Source organism: Accipiter gentilis, chromosome 8 (assembly GCF_929443795.1).
Source record: "Accipiter gentilis chromosome 8, bAccGen1.1, whole genome shotgun sequence".
Taxonomy (NCBI): domain Eukaryota; kingdom Metazoa; phylum Chordata; class Aves; order Accipitriformes; family Accipitridae; genus Astur; species Astur gentilis.
Window position 1 is genome coordinate 131,196 of NC_064887.1, and position 25,856 is coordinate 157,051.

The 25,856-nt window shown below is 51.0% G+C and overlaps 2 protein-coding genes across 3 annotated transcripts in view; both read right to left on the reverse strand.

Annotated features, from left to right (window-relative positions):
* Positions 1–2,488: 2,488 nt before the first annotated feature.
* Positions 2,489–8,826, reverse strand: LOC126042043 (uncharacterized). 2 transcript variants are annotated; one of them, XM_049808628.1, is made up of 4 exons: positions 8,210–8,826; positions 7,823–7,881; positions 5,202–5,300; positions 2,489–4,534 (listed from the first exon to the last, which is right to left on the reverse strand). In XM_049808628.1, exons 1-4 carry the CDS (start codon positions 8,581–8,583, stop codon positions 4,452–4,454), a joined length of 615 nt encoding a protein of 204 aa, XP_049664585.1. In that variant the 5' UTR covers positions 8,584–8,826; the 3' UTR covers positions 2,489–4,451. The 2 variants fall into 2 exon arrangements, with proteins under 2 accessions (XP_049664585.1, XP_049664584.1); XM_049808627.1 differs by having other exon boundaries at positions 2,489–5,300.
* A 12,790-nt stretch (positions 8,827–21,616) lies between these two features.
* MSH4 (mutS homolog 4) overlaps positions 21,617–25,856 on the reverse strand; it is a 33,414-nt gene continuing 29,174 nt past the window's right edge. Inside the window, exons 18-20 of the mRNA XM_049808619.1 lie at positions 24,560–24,734; positions 22,804–22,892; positions 21,617–22,457 (exon numbers count right to left, since the gene is read on the reverse strand). Of these exons, the coding sequence (XP_049664576.1) occupies positions 22,272–22,457; positions 22,804–22,892; positions 24,560–24,734 (450 nt within the window). The 3' untranslated portion in view covers positions 21,617–22,271. The remainder of the gene's footprint in view (positions 22,458–22,803; positions 22,893–24,559; positions 24,735–25,856) is intronic.

Genomic DNA, 25,856 nt, shown 5'->3' on the forward strand with positions numbered 1-25,856 from the left:
CGCCCGCTGGCCGCGCCTGGGGGGTGCCCGCTTCTGTCCCCTCTTCCCTCCTGTCGGCTCTCGGGGACCTGCCCGGCGCTGCCCTGGCCCGGCTCGCCTCCGGCGGACCGGGAGCCTGCCGCGGCGGCCGCTTCGCAGCTTCCCGTCCCGCCGGCCCCGGGCGGCCAGCGGGCAGGAGGCACCCGCCGCCGCGGCCGCCCCCGCCGGAGGGGATCGCTCGCCTCACCCGCAGTCCCGGCGCTCGCCCGCTGCCGCCGACACCCGCGCCCTGCGCGCCGCCACGCTGCTCCCGGGGACCGCGCATGCGCGCCGGCCGTACGACGGCGCGCCGGAGGGCTCCGAGCCGGCGCGCGAACGCCGGGCTGCAGTACCGCACTTTGCCCAGAAGGCGGCACCAGCGGCGGCGGCGGCGGCGCTGCTGCGCACCTGTGCGGTGCCGGCGCTGCATGTTCGGCGCTTTGCGCGCGGAGCGCCCGCCGACACCGCGCCCGCGGGGCGGCAGCGGCGTTTCCTTACCGGGAGGAAGGAAGCAACGAGCGCGGCGGCACTTTCCCCCGGGGCCGTACTGCCGGTACCGTCGGACGGCACGTGCAGGACCGGGGCAGCCCCGCGCACTCGCAGCCTCCGAGCTGCAGTACCGAACATTGGCCGCGGGGTGGCAGCGGCGAGGGCTTGGCAGAACGCGCCAGCGCGCATGCGCGGCACACCACCTGCAGTAGCGGACTTTGGTCGTTAGGTGGCGAATGAGAGCGCTGGCGCAAGGGGCCGCCACCGCGCATGCGCAGCTGCCGAGCTGCTGTCCCGTGGTTTGGTAGCCAGGCAACAGGCGGAGAGCCGTAAACCGTGCCTCCGCGTTTGCCGAGGCGTCGTGTCGCGCTTTGGTTGCCTGGCAACAGCGGCGAGCGCCGTAAACGGCGCAGCGCGCATGCGCGGATGCCAGGTGGCCGTAACGCGTTCTGGTTGCTAGGCAACAGCAAGAGCGCCGTACAATGCGCAGCGCGCATGCGTTCTGGTTGCTAGGGGACAGCAAGAGCGCCGTAAACCGCGACCCCGCGCATGCGCAGTTACCGAGGCGCCGTGTCGCGCTTTGGTTGCCAGGCAACAGCGGCAAGGGCCGTACAAGGCCCAGAGCGCATGCGCGGATGCCGAGCTGCCGTAATGTGCTTTAGTTGCCAGGCAACAGCGGCTAGAACGTCAATGTGCCACTGCGCATGCCCACCAGCAGGAGCCCACCGACTCACGCCTCCGCGCATGCGCGCCTCCCCAACGCCAGTTCCCACCTTCGCTCACCGGGCAGCAGAATCCGCACCCCCGCAACGATCCTCTTCTGAGCGTCAGCTGCATGAGGGGCGACTGACAGCTCAGCCCAGTAGAGACCAGCCGCAGGCGGCAACTCCTTACTGGGGGCACAGGGCTGACGTCGCCCTGCCCTCTCCCCACTCGCAGCCCGGGCACTCCTCTTCATCGCCTCCCTTCCAAAAAGCACCCGAGAGGCTGCAGCGTTTACAGCAGTCAAGTGCAAGGAACAGACAATTCGGGCGGCCGCTTCTGTCCCTGCCCCCCCACCCCATTATCTAGAGAGGACAAGCAGCACAGGGAACCTGCAAATGGGGGGGAGGGGTGGGGGTGGGGAGAAGGGGGGTGTCCCCTGGTGCAAGCCCCAGGGACTGCTCTATCCCTCTGCATGGGGCATCAGGGTTGCGGGAGCGACAGCAGCCAGTCAGCAGACGCTGGCGAGAGATTTACAACAAAAAATAACGCCTGGTTCAGGTGACAGCCTGAAGGCAGGCCACAAGAGACCCAAAGCTGCTTCGTGCCAGAGGGGCAGCTCTGTTCGGCAGGAAAGGCCGCGGCCCAGCGCACCAGATGCGAGCGGCCCACCTGCAAGCAAGCGATACCCCGGCGACCCTGGGGCTCGGTCGGGGTGGGCACCTCTGTGCTATCAGAACGCTGCTCTCCTAATCCTGCAAGCACGCACGCAAGGCTCCTTGCGGGGGGCTTATCTCTTATCGAAGAGACGCTGCACAGTGTTACGTACCGCCCTGCCCTCCGGCGTTCAAAGTAATCAGACGTTCAGGCAGGGAAAGCAGAGAGGCCTGTCGGGATATTAGATGTCCTCAGCAGAGGACCACAGAGCCCTCGAGGTTCCATCTTTGCTCCCTACAGGAGCGTGGCTCCGCACTCCTTGCCGCTCCTGCCAGCAAGCGTCACAGTTGCCCTTTGCCGCCTGCAACACGGCCCCAGTACTGCCGCTTACAGAGCGAGAGGCGCTCGCTATAAAGCGGCGATGAAGAACAAGGACGGCCCGGCGAGATGGCAGGAGGAACACAGAGAGCCTCCAGCATTAGCCAGGCAGGGCTTGCAACTCACCTCGTGTCCTGGTTTAACGCCAGCTGGCAACGAAGGCCCACGCGACCGCTCACTCGCTCCCCCGCCCCCAGCGGGACGGGGAGACAATCGGAAGGGCAAAAGTGAGAAAACTCGTGGCTTGAAACGAAAACAGTTTAATCATCATTAAAAAGAAACAACAACAACAACTTGTAAGGAAAAGAAGAAAAAATGACAGAGAACAGGGTGCAGGCAGCACACCAGGGGTCTGGAGCCTGATGGATGATGGGGGCGCAGAAGGGGTGGTGTGGAATATGGAGGAGCGAAAGGAAGCAGGGGGGAGCACGAGATAGGAGAGCAGGGGATGCAGGGGGAAACAACTCGCGTGGGTTAGAAACTCGCAGGGGTGAAGGGGGCGGCTGGAGCAGTGGGGGGCATATGGGGGAGAAACACACGCCGGGGAGAGGGTAGGTGAGGGTACAAAGGTGCATGGTGGGACACAGGTGGGGATGACCTACCCCAGGGAGTCCACCCAGGATGATCCACAGCAGGTAACTCACCTGGGATAACCCGCAACAGAGCATCCACACCAGATCATCCACGCTGGGAGGACCCCCAGCAATGCCCCTCAAACTGCCTGTGCTTCACCCCCAGTCTTCCCCAAACTGGGGAGTATTTTGCTCTTTCAAAATACTCAGTTTGGGGTGTGTTTCAGTGCTTTTCCACAACATAAAAAGGGGTGATCTTTTGGTTGTGGTTTGTGCATGCAAATGGGGCGGGGTTTTCACTTTCCAGCTGCGCAAATCCAGGCGGATTTGGCTTTCCCTGGAGTCCCAAATTCGTTTGGTATTTTTCCTTTGCAGACCCAGAATCAGGGGGCTTAGGGTTGTCCTGGTTTCGGCTGGAATAAAATTAATTTTCTTCTGAGTAGCTGGTACAGGGCCATTTTGGATTTAGGATGAGAATAATGTTGACAACACACTGATTCTGTAGTTGTTGCTAAGCAGTGTTTATACTAAGTCAAGGATCTTCCAGCTTCTCATACCACCCTGCCAGCAGAGGCTGGGGGTGCACAAGAAGAGTCGCTGAGCTAAAGGAGGATTCCAGGTAAAAAAGGTCAGCTCGAAATACACCACCTCCTCTAAAAGTTAAGAGCGATTTGAACAGTTAAAATCAGCATTTAGGCTAATCGATACCATTTTGAACACCTTCTTAGCATACAAGTAAACACTCTTGCTGTTGGAAAACTGTCTCCTCCCTTCCTTACAGCACTGCTGCAGGGAGATAACCCTGGGAGGCTGCAGGACGAGGTCGTACGCAATCAGAATCTACACTTACGGATCCACCACAACAGCTACAGCCCTTGCGCTGCTGCTGCTGCTTTGCATCTTGCTTGTTTGGTGAATAAAGCTGAAAGTGAAGTGGAAAACTTCAAAGAGCAAAATGAAAACTAAAGAATAAATCTCAGTAATTCACTTTACACTAAAAAGGTGTGCCCATGTTTATATACATCCAATGAAAATACTTATACTGTAAAAAGTATTTGATTTCCCTTTCCCATTACCTTAACTTGCACAGCTCTGAATTCGTACCGTTAAATTATCCCTCTCCAAAGTACACAGTTATAATGGGACTAGGGGGTTTTGTGCATGTTGCGTAACGTGGAGGGACACCTGGCCAGCTGAGCTGCCCAAGAGAGGCGCTACTGAACTGCCAGGGAAATGCACCATTGAAAGCCAGACAGAAAGAAAGTACTTCAGAGCACTCCATCAAAACAACAGGAAAAAAACCCCATAACATTCAGTTGCCTCTCTTTAAACGTTTAGAAAAATACCTAACTGCTTACATACACCTAACACATCATATACTACAGCTATTTGGCAGTTACAGTTTAAACAGTGCAAGTCAGTTTGTAAAATCCCCAGTGCTGCAATACCTCAGACTACCAAAAAGCACTGGTGGATTTCCTAATGCTTTTGGCAGTACTGAAGCAGGCAGAGCAACACGTTTTCATGTTATCTCGACTGTTACAACTGAGAAACCAAAGACCAGTGATGCCATCAACTTTAGGAAGACGGGCTGTGCTGGGGTCTTCGGACTTTTTTTTTTTTTTTCTTTTTTTTTTAAAGAGAGTGAAAAGTCTTTTTACTGATGACTTCTACTGTCAAGTCAATCACCTCTGAAGATCCACTCTGATGGGAAGTTCCTAAAACAAAATTTCTTTGAGTGAGAAAGACTTCCATTTTGGAAAATCTCTTTCCAACTGAAGTCAAAATTACACACTGTAGGTTAAAGGAAAAAATACATTCCTGAAGCAGTAACTCATCAAAAACACCTCAGGGCTCACTGTCACTAGTTACAAGGCTGCTAATGCTTCCTGGGAAAGCCTGGGAAACACACAGACGCGACGCCCATTTGTCCTGTTTTGTCCACGTCTCTTCTTTGACCTTGATTGCTTTTAGTACAGATGCTAATTATCTCCATAACATTTTTGAGTACTACTATAAGATATTTTAAAAAACTCACTGACTGTAAAAGCATAAAGCTTTTATCATGAAAACAAAGTCTGTTTCTTCTGAACACCTGAACTCTTACGAACAGTTTCTTCCCTCTTTTAGTACAAAATTATTTTCACAGTATCATTTACTAGCAAGCACACAGAAACAGAAGATTATGCTTTCAGGAAGAGAAAATAAACTGAGGGAAGTAAGCTTTGTATAGGTGTAACATGCTCCAGAACAGAACTTATTTTTAGTATTTCTGTTAAAATATTTCACGTAAAAAAGAGTAGAAGGAGAGTTGGCACACTCTCAATGTTAAAGTCCATACCGCAAGTACCTTTGCAAAAATGCAGACACACATCATAGGCGTACCTTGTACTTGCAGGCCACTACGGAATCTTTCCCTCTGTCTCGTACCATCACGGCAGAAGAAAGGGCAACCACGGCGAAACAGTGCCAGCTGACATCCAGCTGAGAGAAGAAAAAAAAACAAAAACACATTAGCACAAAGCTGGGTAGGAAGCCAAAGCTGCCTTTTTTTTGTGAAGGTTTGTGAAGACAGTACGACTGAGCGGAGGAAAAAGTATTTTTGCGTCATCTTCGGTACAGTTGTTGACACAGGCCACTAGAGCTTTTGCATCTTTCAGAAAACCGTGCCTTTTTTTTTTTTTGCCTCCTTTCTTTTTTGACTCATTGGCAACTTTACTTTCACTAGAACTCACTTTCCTAGATACACACAGGTGACACACCCAGAGACCTACATACATTTTCTCAAGCTTTAGTACAGCCAAGGCTCCATCAAACCTATACGTCCCAAGTTGAGTATATTTGCTAAAGAGCACAGCAACACATCTGTCCTTGTGAACTGCCTCGTTGCAAAAAAGGAATCATTTTTTCCAGTCCGTTGCTCCAAACGGGCAAGATCTTTTAAAACCGCAGTTGTGCCACCAAACCCACTCAGGGTCCCTCCTAGCTTTTGACCGCCCTGAGATTTAACAGGCACACGCTCCATTCCACCTTCCAACAGCAAAAATACGTTAACGCTCTCGGACCCAGAGAGCAACCCTACGGATGTCCACGCACACAGCCCACCGTTTTGATGAGGAGCCACCGAGCATCCCTGCGAGCACAGCTGCACGCGCCAGATCGGTTTCACCTGCGCCGCGAGTTACCGGTTTCAGTGAACGTAGTTTCTGACGCTTTACACCGAAAACTGTAGCTCGACGCTTCGCCACAGCAGAAACAACCCATCGCTAGGACGCTACAAAAACGCAGTAACACCAATTGCAAACCCACAGTAGCAACAGCTCCAGAAATATTTAGACCAGGAACAAGGGAGAAAAATAAAACAGCTTCATCTCACGCACAGGGGAGCGGCAGGCAGAGAAAAGGGTTGGCATTCTGAGCCCTTACAGAAAACGGGCATTCTCCTTCCATTCCTCAGCCCGTCCGTTAAGGTCTAAATGCTGCAACACTACTAAGGCAACGTCGAGAGTAGGGAACGGCAGCCCTGCCACTGGACTTGCCATCGACCCACGCTATTTACGTAGCAGGACGCGGACGCAGAGGGACACGTTTTGCCACACACAACCCTGAACTTCCTGAAAATTTACGTTTACCAAAAAAAGCCATTTGGAACGTATTGCCAAACAACATTCGGCAATAAAGCTTTGATGCGTTTGACACACGCAAGTTTTTGGTCACTTGCTATTTGCTTCCTGTTGCTGCTGCTGTTCTTCCTTCAGAAATTCTACCTGTAGCCAAGTTATTCGCTACTGGTTCAAGCATTTGCCTTCCTGGTATTACCAGCACATTCACAGAGGCAAGTAACTTAACTGCTCTTCTACAATTATCCAAACGACAATTACAGTCATGAAAGAGGAGGAGAGGTCAGGCAGCAGAAGAGCTCTGCAGGTTGGCACCAGTCAATATTGCACTCTCTAAAAACAAACAACACAACAAAACCGTGACCCTGTATCCTCCTTTTTTTTTTTTTTTCCTTTCAGAGCTCATCCCTGCCTCAGCATTTTGTCTTGTCAGAGCATAAAGCGCAGGTGATCCGTACCCTGACGACTTTTGCATGTGATGAACGCCTGTTCAGAAATAGTCCAGATCTGCAAGACTGGCATCATTTTTATGGTTTTAATCATCATAACTCAAATTTTATTTCCTCACGCATTTGTGAGGAAACTAATTAACTTTTAGACACTGCCTCTCCTTTTTGGGGGGTTGGGGGTGGAAATGTGTTAGAGACTGAAAAATGTTATGATTCAGAGCTTCCAACCACGAGGGAGTGGTGGAGAAATCAATGAAAGCAAAGACCAACAGCAGCAACTTCAACTGAAAGTTGGCTTTAATTCCGATCATGTACTTAAGCGATTCTCCAAGTCTATGCCTCGGTCCTAGGAATGACTAGGCCCCTTTTTGGAAGGACAAACTTTTTCACTTAGAAGTCCTAGACTGAAGACTCCGCTGAACAGAATGGGGATTGTGCCACAGGACAACATGCCATCAACACTCTTAATGGGGAAGGGGAGAAAAAAAAACAAACCAACAAATAAAAATCAAGTTTAAGTACCAGTTCCCATCATGTTTCACTCATTACATTTCTACTGGCATCTAGGTGCTCAAAAATGAACTAGGGACACCACACATTCCTAAAAATTCAGTTATACATAAAAAAGTAAAAGGCTATTTCCAACTTGCCCATAAAATCAATATGAACAGAGAGAAGAGAAACACTCGACCCTGAAGAAGCTAACAGGCAGCTCTGAATTTACCAGACAGGAAATTTCATTCTTTCACCTGATATAAAAACACATCAAGGGACCAGTTCAGGAACAGGGCACAATCTGTTAACAGCAATTTTTCCATCAGCTTTTCTGCACTATCAGCAAATTTGCCTTCTCTGTGGGTTTAACGTGGAGAATCTGTAGTGCCCTCGAACTTGCAAGCGTTTCTCTCCGCTCCCCCAGCCTGATACGTGCAATTACCTGAGCAGCAAGCGGCATTGACCACGCAGGATTTTCTTCGCGTGACGCAGAAGGTGACACTGGGAGAAGAGGAGACAAAGAAACGAACCTGCTTGTCACACCCAGCCAACAGTGAAAAGACAGGGGAGATTCTGCCGGAAGGGCTCTGCACCCCAGGAGCTCCTGCTGGCCGGTTTCTCTCCCCTTTGCCCGGTACTGAGGGGACGACGACAACTCGCCCGCGCCCCCTCGCAGGGGGGCTGCCTCTGGAGAGCCGGGGGACCCCCACCTCGCTTCTGCCTGCAGGAACGGACCGGGCGAGACTCTCCATGCAGAGAGAGGAGCGTGGCGTGGATTGCATCCCTGAGGGAAGAGGCCGGGCTCCCCGCCGGCAGAAGGACAACTCACCTCCCCGCTGCTCGGAGCTGCTTGCTGCGGACAGCCCTGCCTGCGCCCGGCCGCTCTTTGGCTGTGCTGGGAGCGCAGTCCGGCTGACGGATGCTCCAGCGAAAAGATGCTCCAGCTAATCGCGCCTCCTGCTTGTTACAGCCGCAGGTACTTTTGCCTCTGGCTAATGCACGCTCCAGACAGTGGACACCCCGCCTCGTTCCAGCTCCTGCTTGCTGTAGTTCTGGCTCGCTGAAGCCCCAGCTCCGCACTGAAGCTCTGGTTGATTTCAGCTTCTTCTCCTTCCATGCTCCAGCTACGTGCAACAGCCTGGGCTTCCGATAAGGTTGTAAATCAATTGCTGTCAAAACTTGAGCATTAGGATTAAAGATCATAGTTATACGCTGTATAAATATTTATTAGTTTGTGCGATTAATTACTTATTCTAAGCAGCGTAGAAAGAAAAGCTGGCCTCAAAGAGGGCATGTGGGGTCTGAAAAGCGCCTTTCCCCCCACAGACCATTGCAGAATGTTGAGTTCGGCCCGCTGCATGCTGGCCTCCCAAACTTTGGGGTCCGACACCACCAGACCCCCATCTCCGGGGAGGGTCCATGCCCCCTGCCCACCCCCTGATTTCCCCCGCAGCCCCCAACACCCTCCCACCCGCCTGCAAAACCAGCCAAGCCGGCTCCCGCTTTTGGCCGCCACACCAGCTGACTCGGGGCCCATTTGGGAGCCAAAAAACCCGGCTGCTGAGCCTGTTCTCAAGGCCCAAACACGCAGGGCCGGACCTCTGTTTCTGGGCCCAAAGCCGGGCAGCTCGGTCTGTTTCCGAGCCCCCACATCAGCCACACGGGCCTGTTGTCAAGCCCCAGGAACAGGAAGCTTGTTCTCCATTTCTGACCCTGCAGCGCCCACGGGCGACGCCGAGCGTCGCCACCCCACAGCCCTGCACCCCCGGGGCCCCACACGCAGTTTCGGGAGCGCTCGGGACCTGCGGAGGGCCCGGCCCCACGCCCCTGCGGGGCAGCCCCAGCACAGGCAGGGCGCCGCCTCATTACTGCCGTTTCAGGCTCGCTTTTCCCTGGCAGCACCGCCAGCGCCGGGCGCGCACCCCAAAAGCCCCAGCCAGCCGAAGCACTCCCGCGGGGAGCCACCCCCAGCCCGGCCCCGCTCCAGGACCCCCCGCCGGCGTAAGCCGGGGCCCTTCCCCGCACCTGCGGGCACCGGGACCCGCCCGCCGCCGCAGGAGCTTCCCCCCGGGCCGCCGCTGCCCGACCCGTGCCGGGAGCGGCAGAGGCCGCCCGGCCCCAGCGAGGAGCAGCCGGGGAAGGGACGGGGCTGCAGCTGCGGCTGCGGCTGCGGCCGCTCCCGCTCCCCCCCGGCCGGACACGGGCTCGGCCCCGAACCTCCCCCGCAACGGCCCCGGGAGAGCAGAGCCCGGCCCCGCCCGCGGCGGCTCCGGCCGGGGGATCCCGCCTCCCCCGCCCGAGGTGGCTCCCGCCGCCCCCGCCCGAGGTGGCTCCCGCCGCCCCCGCCCGAGGTGGCTCCCGCCGCCCCCGCCCGAGGTGGCTCCCGCCGCCCCCGCCCGAGGTGGCTCCCGCTCCCGCAGCGCCGCGGAACCCGGCAGCCGGGGCAGACGCTGCCGCCCTGCTGGCCCCGCCCCAGCGCCCCGCCCCCGCCCCCCTCCGACCGCCCCCGGCCCCGCCCGTGTTCGATACCGCGATGGGGAGCAGGACGGAGGGCTGGGGAGCGAAAAACAGAACAAGGGAACAGAGAGGGAAAGAGAGAACAAACAGGGACAGGGAGAGAGAGGCACAGAGAGGGACGGGGACCAGGACAGCGGGGAATATATGCACAGAGAGGGACAAGGAGCGGGACACGAGATTGCAGAGAGAGGTACAGGGAAGTGGAAAGAATGACAGAGAGAGATCGAGGCGGGTGGGGAGCAGGTCAGAGAGCTGGAGAAAGACAAAATACTGCAGGGGAGCAGCACAGGAGGAGAGAGCCAAAAGAGATGAACAGGAAGCAGGGCAGTAGGATGCAGACAGCAAAAATAACGATCCGCAACAAGACAGAGGGATTGTCAGAGAAGTAAGGGAGAGGGAACAGGACAGAGGAATGGAAGGAAAAAAACACTGATGAGCAACAGGACAAAGGGATGTAGAGAAAAGGGAGGAGGGGAAAGGGAGGAGGGAGAGAGAAAAAAAGATGGGAATAGAGCGTGGGACATGGAAAGACAAAAAGCTGGATAAGGAACAGGACAGAGGGACTGAGGGTGGTGGGGAGAGGGGAACCAGATGTACATTAAGACAAGAGATGGAGAAGGGGGAAAAAAAAACAGTGATGGGCTGCTGGACAGAGACAGACGAAGAAAAAGTAGGGCCAGAGTATGGAAGAGAGAAAGGAAAAAAGGGACAGCTGGCTGGATAGGGGGTTATAACTAGAAACAATGAGACAGGCAGCAGGACGGAGGCATAAAGGCAGAATAACCAGGGAGAGGAAGCAGGACAGATGGGGGGGGGGGGGGGAAGGGCCAGGGAGCAGGACCGAGAGATGGAGAAAGCAGCATTACGGGCAAAGAGATAGAGAGAAGAAAGCACAGGCTGGAAGAAGGACGAGGCAGGGGGGAACAGTGGATACAGATTAAGACAGAGTGACAGAACCCAGACAGACAGCAAGAGAAAGAAAAAAACAGTGACAAGCAGCAGGCCAGAGAGGGGGGCAGGGGGAAGGAGAGAGGGATACAGAAGACAAGTGAGGGACAGGGACCAAGAAAATGGGATATAGAGAAAAAAAGGAGGGATGGGGAGCAGGACACTGGGATGGAGAACAAGTGAGAGCAACAGGGAGAATGACAGGGAGATGGAGACAGAGGAAGAGCAGGGACTGAGAGCAGGACAGAGAAATGGAAAAGGAAAATTAGGGATGGGGAGCAGGACAGATGGGTCCTGGGGAGACAACGAGGGACCCAAGTATAATGACAGAGAAAGAGGGAGGAAGGGAGGGAAGGACAGATGGCGAGTAGCACAGCAGGATGCAAAAAGAGAGGAATGGGCAGCAGAGCAGAGAAATGGAGAAAGAAAATAGTGGAGGAGAGCTGGAGAGAGAACTAGAAAGAAAAATAAGACCAGGGAGAAGACTGAGGAGCAGAGAGAGAAAGGAAGGTAGAAGGATAAGGTCAGAAAGGTAGAAAAATCAAGAAAAATAATAAGGATGAGAAGCCCTGCAAAGAGATGGCACAAGAAAACATAGGGCCAGTGAGGAGGACAGAGGGATAGAGAGATGGGGGAGGAAAGGAGGGGACGGAGAAAGGAGGATGGAGGACAGGGACAGGGTGCAGAACACACAGAGAGAGAAAAAGGACAGGGAACAGCACAAAGGGATTGAGAAAGAAAGAAAGGGTCAGATCGGTACAAAAAGACCAAGAATGAAAAATTTTTAAAAACAGCAATGGGCTAGAGGACAGAGGCAGATAAAGGGCCAGGTAGCAAGAAAGAGGAGGAGAGAAAGGGAAAAAGTCAGGACAGGTTGGTATAGCAACTGGTTGGACAGGAAGGTATAGCAACAAATGACCAGACAGGCAGTGGGACAGGGAAATAAAGACAGAAAAACCAGGGACAGGAAGCAGAACAGAGGGACAATGAGAGGAAACAAGGGGCAGGGAGCAGGACAGAGGTGGTGTAAGAAGCATTGGGGCAGAAGGATAGAAAGAGAAAAGAGACAGGAAGAGGGATGGGAGATGGGGGTGGGTGGGAACAAGGAGCAGGACACAGATTGTCAGAGGAAGACAGGGAGCAAGACAAGGTGATACAGAGAGAGAAAAAAGGGACAGGGAGGCAGGACAGAGTGGAAGACAGGCAAAAAGAAGAGACAGGGAGCAGGACAGAGATGGAAGAGAAAAAGCCTAGGATGGGCAGCAGGACAGATAGCTGGAGAAGGGAAAAAAGCACTGAGCTGCAGGACAGAGATGGATTGAGAAAACACAGTGACAGGGAGCAGGACAGAGTGACAGAAAACAAAAAAAAAAACAAAGAGGGAACAAGACAGAGAATGGGGGGAAAGGCAAGTAGGAGGACAGAGAAACAGAAAGAGAGTGAGAGGGATAGTGAGCAGGACAGAGAGATGGAGCAAGAAAGGAGAAAAGGATGGGAGGCAGAACCAAGGGAAAGAGAGACAAGGACGGGGAGCAGGACAGAGGGATGGAAGAGGAGAAAAAAAATAGCGATGAGCTTGCCGAGCACAAAGTGCAACAGTGGGACCTGTGGAAGATATGGCGTAGGATACAGAGTACAGACTACACAAACTACATCACGACACACACACAGAGGCTGGAACTGCCCTGCCCAGCATACACTCACATTGTACACAACTGACCCCACACCCTCTGTCTGCACCTAAACACAACTGATCCTGAGCAGCCCTCTCCACGGGGCAGACTTCAAACCCCCTGTTTGCCCTGCTCTGCAATCCTTCTCCACCTCACCCCTCTCTACCCATAGCATGTGCCCCTCAACTTAGCTTTCAGACTGCTGGGGAGGGTCAGAATCCATCCTCAACAATGTTTTGGGTTTGTGTGGTGGGGTTTTGGTAGCAGGGCAGGGGCTGCAGGGCCAGCTCCTGTGAGAAGCTGCTCGAAGCTCCCCTGGCTCCAAGCTGGACCCGCCTCTGGCCCAGGCCAAGCCCATTAGTGACGATGGTAGTGCCTCCAGGAGAACAGATTTAAGAAGGGGAACCTGCAGTGGGGGAGTGGAGTGGAATGGAATATGAGAGAAGCCCCTCTGCAGACACTGAGGTCAGTGAAGGAGGAGAGGGAAGAGGTGTGCTGGAGGAGGGGATGCCCCTGCAGCCCGTGGAGGCGCCCATGCCGGAGCAGGGGGATGCCCCCCAAGATGGCTGTGGCCCCATAGGAAAGACCACACTGGAGCAGTTTGTTCCTGAAGGACTGCAGCCTGTGGAAAGGACCCACGCTGGAGCAGTTCGGGGATGTCCTGGTTTTGGCTGGGATAGAGTTAATTTTCTTTCTAGTACCTGGTATAGTGTTACCTTTTGGATTCGTATGAGAAGAATGTCGATAACACACTGATGTTTTCAGTTGTCGCCAAGTAACGTTTAGGTTAAGTCAAGGATTTTTCAGCTTCTCATGCCCAGCCAGCAAGAAGGCTGGAGGGGCACAAGAAGTTGGGAGGGGACACAGCCAGGGCAGCTGACCCAAACTGGCCAAAGGGGTATTCCATACCATGTGATGTCATGCCTAGTATATATACTGGGGGCAGTTGGCCTGGGGGGGGAATCTTTGCTCAGGAACTAACTGGGCATCGGTCGGCGAGTGGTGAGCAATTGCGTTGTGCATCGCTTGGTTTGTATATTCCAATTCTTTTATTATTATTATTATTGTCATTTTATTGCTGTTATTATTATCATTATTTTCTTCCTTTCTGTCCTATTAAACTGTTTTTAGCTCAACCCACAAGTTTTATCCCCCCCCCGATTCTCTCCCCTAACCCACGGCGGCGGGGGGGGAAGTGAGTGGCTGCGTGGTGCTTAGTTGCTGACTGGGGTTAAACCACGACAGTGGAGAACTGCCTCCTGTGGGAGGGACCCCATGAAGGAGCAGGGGAAGAGTGAGGAGTCCTCCCCACCAAGGAGGAGACAATGTGTGAGGAACTGACCCCAACCCCCATTCCCCATCCCCTGCCACCGCTGGTGGGGAGGAGGTAGAGAAAATCAGGAGTGGAGTTGAGCCCAGGAAGGAGGGAGGGGTGGAGGGAAGGCATTTTAAGATTTGATTTTACTTCTCATTATCCTGTTTTGATTTGGTTGGTAGTAAATTCAATTTTTTCCCCAGGTTGAGTCTGGTTTTTGCCCATGACCATAATTAGCAAGTGTTCCCTCCCTGTCCTTGAGTTGACCCAGGAGCTTTTCTTTATATTTTCTCCTCCCCATCCCACTGAGGGGGAGGAGTGAGCAAGCGGCCTTGTGGTGCTTTATTGCCAGCTGGGTTTAAACCATGACAAACGAGGAACATGCCATCTACCCAGGATGCTTCTGCCAGTGCCAGGTTCCTCTGCATCATCTGCAAAACAGAGTGGTGGCAGCCACTGGCAAGCCAGACAACACCAGCCTCTTCCACAACACCACCTTCCTCAGAAGCACAGTGTCACTCCACTCACCTGCTCTGCTCTCAAAATCAGATGTTGAGACCACCAGCTCTCACAGCACCTGGGAAACGATAAAGATAAAATGACCATTGAGCTTGGAAGCAACCACCCATTCTGCAGGGGCCACCAGCTGCTCCTCTCATGTCCACCAACTCATCTCAAATCCTCAGCCATTTCTGAAGAGAGCCCTCCAAGGCACCTGCAACACCAAAGGGAAACACTTCACCGAGTTACCTCATACTACTTTGCAATTCAACTCTAAAGTGGCCAACAACCATCTCGCCTTCCTGGGCCACTCATCAGTGTGCAGTTTCACCCCTTGAGACTGGCATCTGGAAAAACAAACAAACAAACAAAAACCACAGAGGAAATACACACTCTGAGATAGCTCCCAAAACCACAGGCTGCCTACAGCAATACCTTTCGCCCTCCTTCACCTTGGCCACTCGCCCACTGAGTCTGTTTATTCAGTCATCTACATTGAGGACTGTACCCACCTGTAAAACACAAACAGCAGGGAATGATTACAACTATGTCAGCAGAATGACACCTCAGAACTAACTGCTACCTCAGCCCTCTCTTCATCACTCAGCTCTGGTGCTGAAATCCCACTTCACACTTTGCTTCACACCTTCAAAACAAAATCAGGAAAGGCTATAATATAGTCGGAGCTGCCAACAGTAGCACCTGCTCTCTGACACAACACTCTATCCCACCTTCTTACATCCTTCCACTCAGCTCCCCCCCGCCCCCCCCCATTGCTCCGTGGCCCAAGGCTCTTTTCTCTGCATCTGAAAAAACATAAAGCCGTTCATCCAGAAGCTGACTGATAGCTTGAAAAGACAAAAGGGTCTTGCCTCCTTTTGCCTGTGCCTTCAAAAAGAAAAAACCAAAACCAAACCACCACAAACTAACTATAGCCTGCAAAAAAAAAAGCCAAACCCAGTAAGTTGCAGACATACAAGCTTAGGTACATTCAGGATTCAACCTGCTCAAGTACCACACCAGCTGCCACTCCTTACTGCCTCAAGTCACCCCCCTGGTACCTGCGAAACACGAAGGGGAACAACTCTCTGTGCAAGCTGCTGAAAGCTACTCACCCAGAGATGGACCACACGGTCTTCGGCAAAACAATCCGGGCACTTCAACATATTACCACACCGAATGTACTACTACACTAGTCCCAACTCTACTATTGCTACACTCCCAGCCAGGACAGCTCTGGCCCAAGCACGCACACAGGCCAACACCATGCAAACAACATGACCATAAGATGCAAGAACACACGCAAAACAAACAAGTCTCAGAGGAGGGAAGATGCCAGTGGCCAAGAAGCCCTACGGTGCCACAACAGCATGGCACCGATGCTCTACGGCAGGCCCAGAAAAAATGAGTCACACACCACAGCCCGTGACAGAAAGCTACTGCCAAAACCAGGACAATGGATGCACAAGTAGCCAGCCTCTAAGGCCCAGAACTGTCAGGGCACAGGAAGACACCCCAGAAGAGGACCCCGTGGAAGCTGAACGCTCAAGACAAGAGAAGAGCTGCTGACACAGCCTGGATTGCCACCGCAAAGATGACTGTCCAGAAACATCTATGACACAAAATGCATGAGACAGATCCACACTTCAGGCTTCAACTGCTAAACAAGAAGCGCACAACTGGCACCATGCTGACGAGGTGACACATTCAAGGCCCTCGTGATGGCTACTGAGGTACTCACCAAGTGCAAAAAGCAATGCAGACATCAAGACCTAAGAAAAGTATGGTATAGTACACAGACTACACAAATGACACTACAAGACACCGCACAGGCTGGAACTGCCCTGCCCAGCACATGCTCACATCCTGTGGGACAGACCCCACGCTCTCTAGCTGCACCCAAACGTGACTTATCCTGGACAACCCTCATCACAGCATTGACTTTAAAACCCCTGCCTGCCCCACCCTGCAATGCCACCCTTGCCCAACCACCCCGCACATATATAACATACGCCCCTCAACTTAGCTTTCAGAGAGCTGGGGGTCAGAATCCACCCTTGACAAAAAAATGCATCTGCTAAGTAGGGTGTTTCTGCAGGTACCAGGTTTCTCTTCATCTGCAAGAAGAGACTCCTTTCAGTCACTGTCACGCCAGCCAACACTGACCTCTTCCACAGCAACACCCTCCTCAGAAGCACCACAGCTTTTCACTCACCTGCTCCGCTCCAATTCCAAAGTTGGATGGTGCAGGCAGCATCACCTGGAAGAACAAAGTGACAAAAAGACCATTGTGCTCAGAAGCAATCGCCAGCCATGCCTCTCTTCTCTCCTGCCCAGCCTCACCTTACATCCTCAGCCATTTCTGAAGAGGGCCTGCAAAAGCAAAGGGAAATGCACAAGTGAGATGCCTCATACTACTTTAAAATTCAACTCCATTCCAGCTGACAACCACGTCACCTCAGACTTCTTGCTGGCACGTGGCTTCACCCCTCTGGGACTGCGTGTGGCACATGCAAAAGCCAGATGAAAAAGTACATACTGAGTTATCATCCAAAACCACAGCCTGCCTCCAGCAATTTCTCTCTCCTACTCCTTTACCTTGGTTGCTCGACCACCGTGACTCCAAACCTCCAGGCTGCCACATTGATGCCTGTGCACCACCTGTAAAACCCAAACAACAGGGGATGATTCTAACTACAACAATATGACACCTCAAAAACACCTCTCCACTTCAGCTCACTGGTCATAGCTCACCTTGCCTGAGTCTGCTCTGGTGCAGACATCCTGCTTCCCATGTTGCTTCACACCTTCAAAACAAAGAGCAAAGAAATGGCCATATAGTCACCAACAACAGCTCCTCCTCCCCCCCCCCCCCCACTCATGCTAGCCCACCTTCTTACAGCCCTCTGCTCATCTCCTCCATCGCCCTTTGACACATGGCTCATCCCTCTGCATCTGCAAAAAATATAAAGCAACTCACCTGGACACACTGACCAATAGCTTCACAGCTCTCCATTTACAAATACCAAGTAAGTTCTAACTACAGCCTGCAATAACAAAATAAAGAACATCAAGCCCCACACATAGAAGCATTCAAGATTCAAACCTGCTCAACTACCATGCAAACAGCCACTCCCTAAGGGCTTGACACCCGAGAAAAAAACAAACACAATGGAACCAACTCTGTGCAACAGCTGCCAATAGCTACTTGCCACAAGATGGACCCTACAGTCCCTGCCAAAACTAAGCAGGCAGATCAACATGTTACCTCACCACTGTATTGCTACACTACCTCCGACTCTACCATTGCTACACCCCCCCATGCAGGATAGCTCCAACCCAAACACAAACACACAGGCAGACTGACAGCGCACACAGACACTATGAACAACATGACCAAAAGATATGAGAAGATCACATGTGAAAATGATGACTCCTGAAGGGAAGACACTGCTGGTCAAGAAATCCTATGGTGCTGCAATGGCATGGATGCTCCACCGCAGCCCCAGAGAAGAGTCTAATGCTACAGCCCATGACAGAAAGCTACTGTCAAAACTGGGGCAACAAATGTAAAGAGAGACAGGCTCTAAGAGCTGAGACTGTAAGGACGCAGGGAAGAAACTCCTGTGAAAACAGAACTCTCAAGAGAAGAGCTGCTGACACAGCCTGGATTGCTGCCAAAGATGACCATCCAGAAACATCTACGATGCAAAAGACACAAGACAGATCCACGCTTTAAACTCCAAATGCAAGACAAGAAGAGGTTGATGGCCACTATGGCCATGAGGCATTTGAGACCCTTGGGATGGCTACAGAGGTGCATGCTGTGCTCCTTGAGCACAAAGAGCTACAAGGCTTCAAGACCTGAGCAAGGTATAGGACACAGAACACAGACTACACTACGACACAGACACAGGCTGAAACTGCCCTGCCTGACACACGCTCACATCATGCAGGCAAGACCTTGGGCCCTCTATCTGCCTAAATCTGACTGATCTCAAACAGCCCTCCTTGCTGATCTCATTTTCAGCCCCCGTGTCTGCCTGCCCTCCCCCTCCACCCCCCAGGCACCACCTCCCCCAATAGCCTTTATCACCTCAACTTATCTTCCACAGTGCTGGGCATCAGATTCCATCCACAACAGAAGTCACATCCTCTACAGCAGTTCCTTAAATTGCCACATCCCCCCTCATCATCTGCAAAACAAGAATGACAGGAGTCAACAGCGTGCGTGAAATTGCTCTGCACCGCTGCACTGCCACTGACAACACACCTCCCTCACAACCATCTTGCCCCACGACTTCTACACCTCTTGAGTCACACCCCCCATCTCAAGCTTCCAGAGCAGCTGTTTCTCATTCACATGTTCTTTCATATCCTGCCCCTCAATCCCCCTCCTATTTGTCGTATACCAGATAGCCAAGACATCCTAGCCTAGTTTTCAGTGGCACACCCATTTTGACATGCTCAGGCAGAGCAGAAGGCAGCGAGAAGGGTGTATCTCAACACAGTACATCAGGGCACAGAGCACCATAGAAGCAGCAAGAAAAGACCCTGTGCTTGTGAAGAAAATAAAAGTGGCTCCAGTAGGTGCTTGGAGGTGACTTGGGACATTCTGTACCTGCACCTGGTCCTCCTGCAGCCTCTCTGCGTGCAGGAAAAGGTGCCTGAACATGGTGGTGTTGGGAGGTGGTTACATGGTGTCTCGGGCTGCTGTAGGGATTGAAGGGCTGTTCCAGCGTCTCTTGTGCCATTGTAGGGTCCTTGGTTGTGGGTTGTTCATGTTTCCCTGGGGACTTTCCCTTCTGCTCCCGTAACAGGAAAGCTCAGCACGGCCCTCCTTGTAGCACCACTTCTCACAGCAGCTGCTTTCCCAGCCCCAACCTGGGCAAAGCTACTGCTACCAGGAGTCCTCATAGCTTTTCATACCCTCCCTGCCTGCCTTACCCCACCCCTGCTGTCAACCTGGCATGGCCCCAGCCCCTGGGGACAGCCATGCCTGGTCCTGCCAGAGACAGGGAAAAAAAACCCTATCAAAGCAGACTTTGAAACATAAATTTAATTTGAGCATTTACTGTTCGGGAAGAGGCACTGAGGTTAAACCATGCCTCACCTTTAGGCTTGCATGCTTTCGTACCTTTGGACAAATGAACCATAAAAGCTCTAGATAAAGGAAAACTAATCACCGTTGGACCGAAAACACGTCAATCTCGGCTAGTTGGTAACTGAGGATATTGCTCAAGATTAGTCTTGTAAGTGTACGCATGCTTCTGGTTACTGTATTGTCTTTGCGCGCACTGCTCCCTGTCAGCTGCAGTGACCGGCAACTTCCACAAAACCCTGTCCTGAGCTGGGAAAAACTGAGGGAACTCCGCCGTTCCCGGCAATCGCCGGGGACTCTGATGTGAGCGACGCACGGACACCCCAAGTCACTCCCGCGGGTGGAGGAGGCAGGCACACCCGAACTACAGCTCCCGGCGTGCCACAGAGCGCACCGCGGCCGGCCCGACCCCTCCCCCGGCAGAAAACTCCCCCTCCCGGCGCCTCACGGGCACAACACGCCCGCCTCGAAGCCGTCCGTCCGAACACCGCGCCTCCCGGCGTGCTCGGCGGAGCCCGGTTCCCACAGATTTGCCCCCGCAGGTGTTCCGTCCCTCGCCGCCTCCCGCCCGGCTGGAAGCGCCCGCGGAGGCCGCAGCGCGACCGTCGGTCCCGCCGGAGGGGCCCAGGGCTGCCCCGCCACCGGCTCCGGTTCCACGCCGGCACGGCGCGGCCCCTGCCGCGCAGCTCCGAAGCGTCCCTTAGCCCGCTCCCCCCCGACCGCCCGGGGGGGGCCTCCCACCCCGCGCAGCGCTCGGACCCGACCCGGGGCTCCCGCCGCACTACTCCCACCCAACGGCGAGCAGCTCCCCTCGATGCCGCTGCCCCGCCGCCCCCGCGCGCCTCTTCCCTCCACCACGGCTACCGTGTGCCGGCCGCCCCCGCGGACCCGGCTCCTCACTGCACCGGGGCACCGCCCGCCCCCAGCGCCGCCTGCCTCCCCAGCGCCCCCCGCTCTTTGCGTCGCCTCGTCCGGGACGTTCGCTGTTGCGGGGACCCGCCGCCCGCGCCCACAGCCTCGGCGGTTGCAGCCGCAGTGCCAGCGCCCGTCCCAGCTGGCGGCCGATGCTCAGCGGCGGCTCCGCCGTCCCACGCCAGCTCGGGCGCGGCCTCCCCGGCCAGAGCAGCCCCCCACCCCCGCTCCCCTGACAGAGCGCGGCCGCCCCCGCCTCGCAGCGGCAGCCCGTGGGACACGGAGGCCGTCGCCATCAGCCGCACCGGCCAGGCACCTTTCCTGCCCGCCCCCCGGCCTACAGCCGCGGCCCATGGCGAACGGGGGGCCGTGGCCACCAGCCCCCAAAGAGACAACCAGGTCTGCTGGGGCAGCAGAGGCGCACCCCAGATCCTGACAGCGGCTTGCTGAAAGCTAAAGAGAGCTCAGGGGTGCGCAAAGAGGGGAGTATTAAGGGGACAGGAGAACAGATGCAGAGCTCTTGGGGTGCAATAAAAGGAAAACCAAGACAAGATCAGGGGATGACAAGGGCAGACAGAAGGCTCTGGGCGCACGAGGCAAAGGGAGAGCCCTGCTATGCATGGAAAGAGAAACAGCTGACCTTGAAGCACACCAAAAAGCACCGGGAAAACTCTGGCAGGGGAGACAGCTGAACAGAAAACTTGGTGGCACACCGCCAAGACAAGCACAGGGCTCAGGGGCACACAGGAAGGCATATGGAGGACTCTGGAACAACTCAAAATGTGAACTGATGGATTCAGCAGGCGAACGGAGGGCTCTGGGGCACATCAAGCTACAAATGAAGGGCAAGGCAAATCCCCTGCAGCCCTGTGAAGAGCACTGGGGTTCTCCAGGCAGCCCCAGGGATCCAAAGACATCTGAAAGACCTTGGGACCAGCCCCCACCACCTCAGACACCATGGGTACCCCCTTCCCCTGGCACTGTCCTCAGGCACGTTTTACTAAGGAAATACATATTATAACTACACATAAAAATATATTTGTTGTATAAACAAATAGATATTGCACTGTTGTAGATATTGCACTGTTGTGTATTACCCATTTTATAGATATATGCATAATAAATTTTATATATATACACACACATATATATAAAATAGAAATATATAAGAACTCTTGGCCAAAGTTGGTTAGAAGGAAGTGAGGAAACATAAATTCCTTCAAGCGGGAATACATGGCTGCAGTCACTCAATGAAGTTGTACTAAAAAGAAAAAAATCAATGAAGAAGGATATTCAACTTTTTATTGATTTCCTGTTAGTCACTTTCTAAACATAGAATGATCAACAGTATGAATACCACAGTAATTTGCTATTACTGTGTTACAAAAAAGCTCTGGCTGCCCAGTTCTGGAAAGGAAGCAGTCCTGGACTGCCTACATTATGTTGCATTAAGCATAATGACTGAGAGCTAGCACCCTTCTTGAGTAGGGAACAACAGGATTTATGGATGCACGTTCAACAGTGCAAATAGAGCCTGCCTATGCAAGACAAGTGGACCATCTGTTTTAAAGACTGCTTTTTGTTAGGCAAGATCTTTAGTATCAGATGCAAGAGCTATAATACCAGATATATCTTATAGAAAATACTAAATTTTATAGAACTTTTTTGTCTCTAAAATAATGAAAGGGATATAGTTCATTATCAAAAAGAATTGTGTTCCTCATAGACAGTAAATGCTTTTATTTCAGGTATGTTTTGGGGGAAAAAACAACTGTGAAAGATACGGTCTTTCAGTAGTGAGTATGATTTAGACTAAGAATTAAGAATTTAAAAACATGTGAAAAGCAGTGTTTTCTAATACTATGGAAAAAAACCAGAATCATCTTGCAGTCATAAAAATTAGAGTAACAGCCTATGTTACACATTACTGTTGCTCGTTATTTTGTCTGGGTACAGGACAACTGGCTTCGTACTTTTTCTTCAAGCCTTTCAAATATATACGCAAACTGTCTGGATCCAGTCGAGAATTTCTGGCAGTCTGAACCAATCTCATTGCTAAATGGTATACAGCTCTCTGTTTCATCATCTCAGGAGTGCTTTGCTGCCTATGCTGTTCTCAAAAACATACACATGTATTAAAAGACAAAACTGATTATGTTCTATTATTAAAATACTAATATCAGCTATTTTCCAGCCTGTTTCTGATCTCCTGATTCTTGGTTTGTACACCAACATTACATGCAATACTCCTTAACCCTAAGGACTGCTTTGTGTTGTCACCTAACAGGGACCTTCAGCATAATCTTTTATAACTGGTTCCAGAAATACAAATTTTAATGAAATCTGTTTTCATAAAACCATAGGCAGTGATCATCCTATATCCTTTCAGAAACTGAAAATATATTTCCATTTTATAAAAACTGTGAATTACAGTATTATAGTTTTCTACTACATACCAAAATTCGTTTTGCAATATGATTTGTGATTTCCTTTGCATCCAAAATTACCGATAATGGTAGGGAAGAAACTTCTGCAGCTTTTAATCCTAAACATATAAAAGATAAATCAGGGGGTTTGATAGAATTTTTTTTCCTACCTTCCACACTATGTCTGCCAGAATTAACTTAGCCTGTTTTTTTTAAAGGGTGAAGTTTTCATTTTTATTAAAATAATTTTGATACACATTTTCTCTGTGTCTTTTACTTTTTTTTTTAAATAAACAATATGGTTTTGAGAGTTACAAAATAAAATGTCTACTTTGTTGTAATGCTACCTCTAAGATACACTTCCATGTGAAGTTACTGCTGGTAATACTGTAACTTGGCAGGATGAGACACATTAGGGGTTAAAGGAAAAAAATCGCACAGTGGTGTTAACAACTTCTGTTTAGTTTTTTAATTTGGCAGGCCAGAAAATACTGAGGTTGTGCTAAATGCACTCTCCATTAAATCCAGACATCCAGTGGGTATGGATGTCAAGTTCCAACTGCTACTCTGTTGCCAGTAGCCAAACTGCCAGATACTCAGGGTAAGAAAAGAGATGGAAAATATTTTCTTCTGCCCTAACATGATTTTTTCCTTTGCCTGTGGCCCTGGCTGTTCTGAGAAAATTCTGTGCTTCATTGGGTGCTTTAATACTGTAGGGTTAAAAACAAAAAAAGGGTCAAGAAGAGCCCTTGCACTCTTTCTTAGAATGTAACTTTGCTCAAGTAAGGTAAAGCCAAGACACCAACACTGAGTTACTAAAGGTTTCCTGTTCTCTGAGAATACTCTCTAAACATATGATTTTTCTGCGTTAGTGGTGGCGTAGCATCCGAAATTGAGCTTGTGCTGCCAAAGGTAAAGAAACTTATTCCAAAATTCTGATAAAGAAATGTTTTAAGTCCAATTAATTGAAGATTGACTGGAATAATTTGTAGTCTTCAGTTACCACTAGCTTGCACAAGTCAACTGTAGCTAACTTCCTACTGATTAAATGTCAACTAAATCAAGGATCCAACTTCAGAATCTAGTATTTGGAAACATGTGGATTTCTGTAACTCTTTAAAACAGGTAGCTATGCCTTACTGTCACTCACTGATTTATTGACTCATAATCCATCCAACAGTACAGTCTTCAGTATGATTTATTCTAAAATTAACCCACTTTCCTGAGAACACTGATGCTTTAGCGGAACCTCTCAAAATAGCCTTAGGCTGAGACACAGTAAAATTCCTGTCCTTTTTCAAAGAAACTTGATTCCTTTTTGCTAATCAAAAAGGGCCAAGCTGCTATTTAACTGATATATTGTTACTTATGGCAGTCACATAAGAGAGCTTTGCATAACACAAACCTCAGCATTCACAGCTTTTAAGTCTCTCCAGAACTTTCACTCACTTCCATCAGCAGAGATTAAATCAGCTCAAGTGCTTCGTGCTCAGAATGGCTCATCTTGTTCAAACAGGTGAATCAAGTAGGTACCGACATTACTAAAATGTTTTTTTTTCACTATGAAATTTCATGTAAGTTCTTCATACTACCCCAAACTACTATCTCACTACATGGTTACTTAAAACACAAGTATTTGGAATATATTACAGATCTGCAGTTTTTACTCCATGAGAGACAAAAACTCAGCAGATACCTGTCAGCAGAAAAATAGTTAGATGCCCAATAACTGAAATAGTATCCTATATAATCTGTACTAAGTTAAAGTCATTTTGGAATCCATTACCGTAGTTCTTTTCCTCTGTATATCCTTTAGACAGTATGTAAGTGTAAGCAATTTTCTCCTTATTTCCAGCACTGCTTCTCATATGTTGCACTTCAAAATGGTAATTTTCCACATTGGGATACAAAGCATCTATATGACACAGTTCCAGGAAATGTGTAGCAAACAATGTAAATGCCTAAATAAGGAAACAAGAAAGAAAATCTATTTTGGAAATGATCCTGGAATAAATGACAATAAATAAGAAAAAAATAAATGATGTCACAGATGTCCAGGTTTTCCTCCAAAACACTGAAAAGCTGTCTTTAAATTACTAAAGCAAATTAAAATCTTTAAGCATCGAGTTCTACCACTGGCAAGGTTATCTTTCCCAACTGGGGGTTCTCCCACTCCTTTCTCAACAGAAGGAAAATAATATCAGGAGTAACAGGCAATCCATGATGCCTGCAAAATTTGACTAGGGCTAATTTGAATGATTGTCAAATAGTTGCCTTACTCGGAAGGAATGTTTTACCAAAAGTACAAGCTATAGAAAATATCTGAGCTTTTGAAATCAAACCACCAAAGTACTCAGAGTAAATTCTGACGAGAAACTGAACACCTACACGCTTATTTCAAAAAGCCGACAACAACCTGAAGTTTGTGATGTAACTGGTAATAGACGTGAAACTTCCAACCCCTCTAAAACCATCTTCCACTTTTCTAAACAATCTCTAACTTCTGTGACCAATTCATAAACTGTGTAGAACTACCACCGTATTTTGGAAGGGTAACAGCCAGGTAAACAGGTTCATCTTTAACATTCAAGCATACAAAGCTGTACAGAAATAGGTGATCAGCACACTGGTTTTGGCTGGGCTAGAGTTAATTTGCTCACAGTAGCCTGTATGGTGCTACATTTTGGATTTGTGACCAAAACAGTGTTGGTAACATGCCCATGTTTTAGCTATTGCTAAGCAGTGTTTGCACAGTGTCAAGGCCTTTCCTGCTTCTCACCCAGCCCCACCAGCAAGTAGGCTGGGGGTGCACAAGAAGTCGGGAAGGGACACAGCCAAGACAGCTGACTCCAACTGACCATATTCCAGACCATATGATGCAGCAATAAAAGCTGCAGAGAGGAAGGAGAAAGAAGGGACGTTCAGAGTTGCAGTGTTTGTCTTCCAAGTAACCATCAAGTGTGATGAAGCCCTGCTTACCTGGAGATGGCTGAACACCTGCCTGCCAACGGCAAGTGGTGAATGAATTCCTTGTTTTGCTTTGCTTGCGTGCACGGCTTTGCTTTACTGTCTTTATCTAAGCC